Raw genomic sequence first — 7,051 nt, 5'->3', positions numbered from 1 at the left:
CGGATAAGGAAGCAGCACTTCTCTGTTTTCATCCATGTTGGTAATTTCAAACGTTGGTGGTTGAGGAAAAAGTCCTTTGCCTGGGTATGAAGTACTGCGTCGAAACTTTATCGGTGAAATAACCATTCCGGAGTGCTGATGATTAAATGTTGGACTAGGTTTCCTGTTGCCTAGATTGCCCATATTACCCATGGTTTGAAGTGGATTCAAATTTGGTACAGATCTTCCTCTATTCCACGGTGACAAACCTTGCATGTTAGCTTGGTTCTGTGGGCCCGGTGACCATGTATTTTGCTGAGGACTGGACCAAGAAGTATAACCCTTATTAGCCATAAACATATTCTGCGGATGATTTTGGTGCTGGATCTGGCGAGATAAATTATGTGGAAAGTTGTGAGTTGCTGTGATGGCTCGCCTTTGTGGAGGCTGTCCCTGCGACTGTGGTAAGCCTGCGATCTGAGGTCCTAAACTAGTATTATATAAAGGATTTGGATTAGTAGGAGGAAAATTCTGAAATGCTAAGGTCCCATTTACAGCAGGTACATTTAAACTGTGCAAAAGACCCTCCTCCATCGGTCCTGAAGACCACAAGCTAGCCGTGGAAGTATTACTAGAATTAATCACGTTAAGACTAGGTTCAGATACATTAAATCCAGTTCCGAGCTGGAGCGGAGCAGTAACGGCAGGCCCGATCTGTGACTGTTCGTTCTGCTTGTTTTCAGTCTGCACAATGTTTCCAGATGAAGTTTCATCTTCTTTGGTTTTCACTGCCTGCTCTCCGTTGACATCTGAATTCGGTGAAAGTTGCTGCGTCGTTTTTACAGCAGTTTTTTCTATCAGAAGTTCATCTTGCATAGTTGAATGCTGATGTGACGAAATAGTATCCGGCACAGACGTTGGTGTCGTAAAAAACAGCGATGAACTACTAGTCGAACTTGCGGGAAATTCCACAGATGAAACAGACCCAACGTTAGAATTGACACTAAACTTGTAATCCCCCATTAGTTCTTGAAGCTGCGTGTAGTCTTGATAGCCGGGGGAGGGGGAACCGTCTTGTACTCTCACACGCACACGTCCTTCATCTGCTACACCGATCCACCTATGAAGTACGCTGCCGGCGAAACTTTTGTTTCTCTGACTGTTTTGCCGTTCCCTCGCCAGATGGCAGGTTTATCGCGCCTCTGTTTACTAGTGTCGGGGTAAATAAGACATTTCATTGGTTGATCGATCGACTCTCAAGGTTTCTCATTGGCCGCTACTGCTCACTTCGAGTGCGCAAATCGATACGACGCAGGCGCTGGTTTCAAACTTTTTTTTTCTCCGTTCTAATTTTTCTCCCCACCGCTTTAAAAAATCTGTTTCATACGTTTAGCATTACTGAAGCGAAATGTCTATGAGTAGGCAGTAACAAATTCAGGCAATAGATCATTTAATGTACGTAATTTATTTAAACGTGCAAACGATATAAATAAAAAAATCTAGCAGTAAACGTATCACGTTTGAGTGTTATTTGACGTTGATTGTCAGGTGAAATATAATAACGGAATTTAGTGTGAACTGTTTGATAATTTCCTATGCAACACAAATAATTTACGTTACGAATATTCTGGCACAATTTGAGCCCCTTTAATGCAAAATTAATTGAAATTTTTGCATTACGTAATTGTAAACAACTGTTAAAATAAGTAAGAGGTTGAGATGTCTGAAAATATTAGACTAACGGGAATATCTTCAGATATTACTGTTATTCGTACTGGACTAGAATTTTTATGAAAGTATGAAGTAGCTTTCCTTAGAAACTCTTTATTTTTTTATATTTAACATTAGCCGTGCTACACTATACATTTAATATACATTAAAACTATAATATTATGATTCGTTCTGTAAAGCAGTTATACTACTTTGAAAATGCTTTTGTATTACGCACAAAGGATTTAGGATCATACTGCTGAATCCTCACACCACCAATAAAAGAAATTACAGGAAAGATGAGGGCTCCATGCAGATAGTTGAAAGGGAAAATACGATCAGATGAGGCTGTAACCACGACTAAAAATAGAAATATGTTAAAGAAGATATACAGTTTATTTTTAAAGGGGGCAAAAATTGCTTTAGGATGACCATGCTATCACTAAAGCATAGGGTTAAAAGTAAAAATGGAAACATACATAAATGTATTTAGAATTGGGTGTTGAAGTGATTTATGACTGAGCCTCATTAAGGCCACAAGATACAATATTTGAAAATTGATAGTCAGAAAGTCTAGAAGGTTCTGTTTTAGTTATAGAGGCAAGGAACTGAACTTCTAGGGCAACAGATTCCTCTAAATACAGCCAAATTTGGATCTACATTACATAACTTAAGTTGAAACATTCTAACAATATTATGAAGAGGACAGCTGCTACTCACTGTTACATTCCATTCTGAATTTTTCACTGTTTGTTGAAACCTTCTAAGTTATTTTGGGAGAGCCATGGAGCCTTATTTCTATTTTTCTTCTTATAGAAACTACCAATGTTGTCATGCAATTAACTCGTCTCACTCTTTATTACAAAACAGACTCTGCAGCATTTAACAAATAAAATAACAGCACTCGTAGAACATCAGTCTTTGCTTACATATACTAACTGAATGCACATTGTTGTTGTTGTTGTTGTCTTCAGTCCCGAGACTGGTTTGATGCAGCTCTCCATGCTACCCTATCCTGTGCAAGCTTCTTCATCTCCCAGTATCTACTGCAAACTACATCCTTCTGAATCTGCTTAGTGTATTCATCTCTTGGTCTCCCTCTACAATTTTTACCCTCCACACTGCCCTCCAATGCTAAATTTGTGATCCCTTGATGCCTCAAAACATGTCCTACCAACCGATCCCTTCTTCTAGTCAAGTTGTGCCATGAACTTCTCTGCTCCCCAATCCTATTCAATGCCTCCTCATTAGTTACGTGATCTATCCACCTTATCTTCAGCATTCTTCTGTAGCACCACATTTTGAAAGCTTCTATTCTCTTCTTGTCCAAACTAGTTATCATCCATGTTTCACTTCCATACATGGCTACACTCCAAACAAACACTTTCAGAAACGACTTCCTGATACATAAATCTATATTCGATGTTAACAAATTTCTCTTCTTCAGAAACGCTTTCCTTGCCATTGACAGTCTACATTTTATATCCTCTCTACTTCGAACATCATCAGTTATTTTACTTCCTAAATAGCAAAACTGCTTTACTACTTTAAGTGTCTCATTTCCTAGTCTAATTCCCTCAGCATCACCCGATTTAATTTGACTACATTCCATTATCCTCATTTTGCTTTTTTGCTTAATTTGCCCAAATCTGGATCCACATTACAAGAATTACATTGAAAGATTCTAGCAACAGGTTTCCCATTTTCACCCAAACACAAACATGTTATATTTACAGTACAAATAGTGAATAGTACATGCAAAAGCAAAATGAAAGACCAACACTGTTAGTAGGGGATTTTGTACAAGATTAACAAATACAGAATGTGACTCTTTCTCTAATGATACAATGAAAACAGATTTTGATGGAAGTAATAAAAATAGATTTGAAACAAATTATCTCCCTGATATTCTGTTTCTTTGAGACTTCTAAGGGACTCATACTACTGAAGAGACCCATCCATTCAAGCATCCACTAATTCATTCATTATTTTTCACAGAAGTCATGAAAAAGAAGAAGTTTCAGGTCGTAGAACAAATCACCGTAAACATTTTAGACATTAGAAAAAAGAGGCAGTTCTTAGAGCCTTAATATATATACTGTAGAAACAGCAACTCCTAAAAATGTAGTCTATACACTGTATTACACACAAAATTTCATCATGGTGCTCAATACTACTTGTGTTTATACCAGATAAATATAACTTAGTAAATTAACAGAAGAGCAACTACCTTGAAAAACACTGCTGTTCAAAGCCACTACCTTGAACAACACTGGTGCTTGATCTGTTATATTAAATAGCTGCTACATTCTACAGGCAGCATAATAGTTACATGAACAGATTGACATTTATGAAACAAAAAAAATCTGAAGCAGCGAATCATGCAACCCATTCTTTATATAATGCAGGAACAAAACCATACAACAAATTATTCAGACATGTTAAATCTCTTCTGAACCACAAATCTTTAAAAAGTCTGTGACATCTTACCAACTGTGAAACTACTATTTATTAATCTCTCAGTACTTCAAGCATGAAAATATGTACTCCATACCTTTAATTGTAGAAATAACTTGTAAATGCACAGTATACTCTCAACTCCATATCTAATCATCATATGGATCCAATTTATTATAAAAATTTAAATGATGTGTATGTGCTAGTTGTAAAATCAACAGGTAAAAAGATTTTGTGTCCAATATCTTGTGTGCGAAGTAGATAATGAAATCACAGACAACAAACAAATAAAATAATTAACTAGAGAAATCTGTTAACAATACAATACTACTTGTCATGCAGCTTTGCAATGAACATTGCTATGTGCCACTTACCTGTAAGACATGGAATATTTTCTTCTTTACGTCTGAAACGATTTAATTTTTGTGCTGTTAGAATGCCTTCACTGTGGAGAATACTCTAAGAAAATAAAACTAGAAGCAGTAAAAAGTTTTGCATAGGAAAATGAATGCATAATTTTTCATGCACCCCTTATTAGAAAAAAATTGAGAAGACAGAATAGAGTAAGATGGGTCTGGAATCACAGCTGGTTTTTCTTATTTCCATTTTTATGAATTTGTCTAAATTTGGAATGTTAAAGTCTGTCAAGAAATCTCCCTCACAGCAAATCTGAATTTGTCATGAGCTATTTGTAGTCACTTGCTGTTTACAGATATAGCATGAGAGTCTTAGCACAGGGTTTTAATACTCTGCTGAAAAAACCACCATAAACATAAGAGTTACCATGTTTTAGGAGTCATACTTTTGAAACATGTATCTTTCTAAACCATATGGAACAACTTTTGAACCAAATATATTCAAAACACAAGGATTTAATTATCAAGGGCAATTTTAATATTAACTTCTTAACTACCAATAACAGCAGAAGAGAACTAGAGCACCTGATGGTATCATTTAACCTAATTTCAGTAGTTTACTTTCCCATTAGAGTAAATAGTACTTGTAAGAGCCTAATTGACAATATATTCCTGGATAGATACAGAAGCAGCAGTATTATTGTAAGTCAAGTTTTCAATGGTTTGTCAGATCATGATGGTTAGCTGCTTACAGTAAATGGTATCAAAATGTGTGATAAACTGAAACACTCCTTTAAAACTGCCAGGCCAGTGAATAATGATAACTCAGAAATCTCCAGCCTTCTCTTACAGCAGATTGACTGGACCCCCATATTTATAGAGAGGAATATTAATGAAAAATTTAATCTTTTCTCTGATGAGTTTGTGTCATTGTTTGAACCTATATGTCCAAAACAATCTTGAGAAACAATCCTCAGGCTACAAAACAGAAACCCTGGATTACTAAAGGGATCAGAATTTCTTGTATAACAAAAATAAATTTAGATGACCCCCTTAGGCTATCTAATGATCCCATTAAAAAAGGACCATGGATTGTACGACAATATTTTAAAAAGGGTAATACAAAATCTAAAACTATGTACATAACATCTGAAAGTGATAACTCAAACAACAAATCAAAAACCATCTGGCAAGTTATAAAAAAGGAGAGTGGCAAAAAAGGAGAGTACATGACTGACATAGAATTAATTCAGGATGGAAATATTGTAAAAAATACTGAGGAAGTTGCTAATATCTCCAGTAAACATTTTTCAACAGCTGCAGAGAAAAACTGGCTGTGAAGGCTGAGTAGGTCATGCGACAGTCCTTCTGCATAAAGCTAACAATTCCAGAGTTTGCCAGATGCAGTCAGAAAACTCTTGTGGGTTGATAATATTTCAACTAAGATTTAAGCACTGTCATGGCTATATACATGCAGTCTTGTCTCACATTTTTAGTGAATCCCTAAAACAAGTATTTTTTTGCTTAGATTAAAATATGGCTGTGTGAAACCACTTTTCAAGAAAGGTGAAAAAACTGATGTACCAAACAACCACTCAGTATCCCTGCTAACAAGTTTTTCAAAGTTCATTGAGAAATTGGTATACAGGAGAATTGTTAATCACCATAACATTCTCAGTCAATTTCAGTTTGGTTTCCTGCAAGACCTATCAACTGATGACGCTATTTTCTCTTTCATTGATCAAATTCTCGGATCTCTTAACAGAAAATTGGCACCAACTGGGATCGTATGTGACCTACCCAAAGATCCTCACAGGAGAGCTCCTGTGAAGTTTGGAAGGTAGGAGATGAGGTAGTAGCAGAAGTGAAGCTGTGAGGAGGGGTGTGAGTCGTGCTCGGGTAGCTCAGATGGTAGAGCACTTGCCTGCGAAAGGCAAAGGTCCCGAGTTCCAGTCTCGGTCCGGCACACAGTTTTAATCTGCCAGAAAGTTTCATATCAGTGCACACTCCAATGCAGACTGAAAATTTCATTCTGGCAGCATGTGGGTTCCATTTTATAAGATTTCCAGACAGTGTTTTCATAGGGCCTCTTTACAGACTGTTAACAAAACCATGGGCATATGGAATAGGTTCTCAGATGTGTGAGTGGCTCAAAGACTTCTTAAGAAATCAAACTCAGTATGCTCTCCTGAGCAGCAAGTGTATGCCAGTTACAAGAGGATCATCAGGAACAATCTAGGAAAATGTCGTAGGACTACACTTGTTCTCCGCGTGCATAAATGATCTGACGCATTGGCTTAGCAGCAATCTGTGAGAGTTTGCTGATGATGCTGTAGAGTACAAGGAAGTGTCATCATTGGGTGACTGCAATGGGTTACAGGATGGCTTAGGCAGAATTTCTCTTTGTTGTTGTTAATGGCAGATTACTCTAAACAAAAAAACAGAAAAATGTAAGTCAATGAAAATGAGTAGCAAAAAAATTCTGTAAATTTCGAATACAGCATAAGTAGTGTGCTGTTTGACAGTCATGTCAGTTAAATATTTAAGCA

The 7,051-nt window shown here is 36.7% G+C and overlaps 1 protein-coding gene across 1 annotated transcript in view; it reads right to left on the bottom strand.

Moving 5' to 3' along the window:
- The window catches only part of LOC126365953 (translational regulator orb2), a 1,712,650-nt gene extending 1,711,519 nt beyond the window's left edge, over window positions 1–1,131 (bottom strand). Inside the window, exon 1 of the mRNA XM_050008737.1 lies at window positions 1–1,131. Coding sequence (XP_049864694.1) covers window positions 1–1,002 — 1,002 coding nt within the window. The 5' untranslated portion in view covers window positions 1,003–1,131.
- Between the last annotated feature and the right edge of the window lie 5,920 nt (window positions 1,132–7,051).

This window comes from Schistocerca gregaria, chromosome 4, assembly GCF_023897955.1.
Source record: "Schistocerca gregaria isolate iqSchGreg1 chromosome 4, iqSchGreg1.2, whole genome shotgun sequence".
NCBI lineage: Eukaryota > Metazoa > Arthropoda > Insecta > Orthoptera > Acrididae > Schistocerca > Schistocerca gregaria.
The sequence above is the reverse complement of the archived record's forward strand: the minus strand, read 5'-3'. Positions and strand labels throughout refer to the sequence as shown.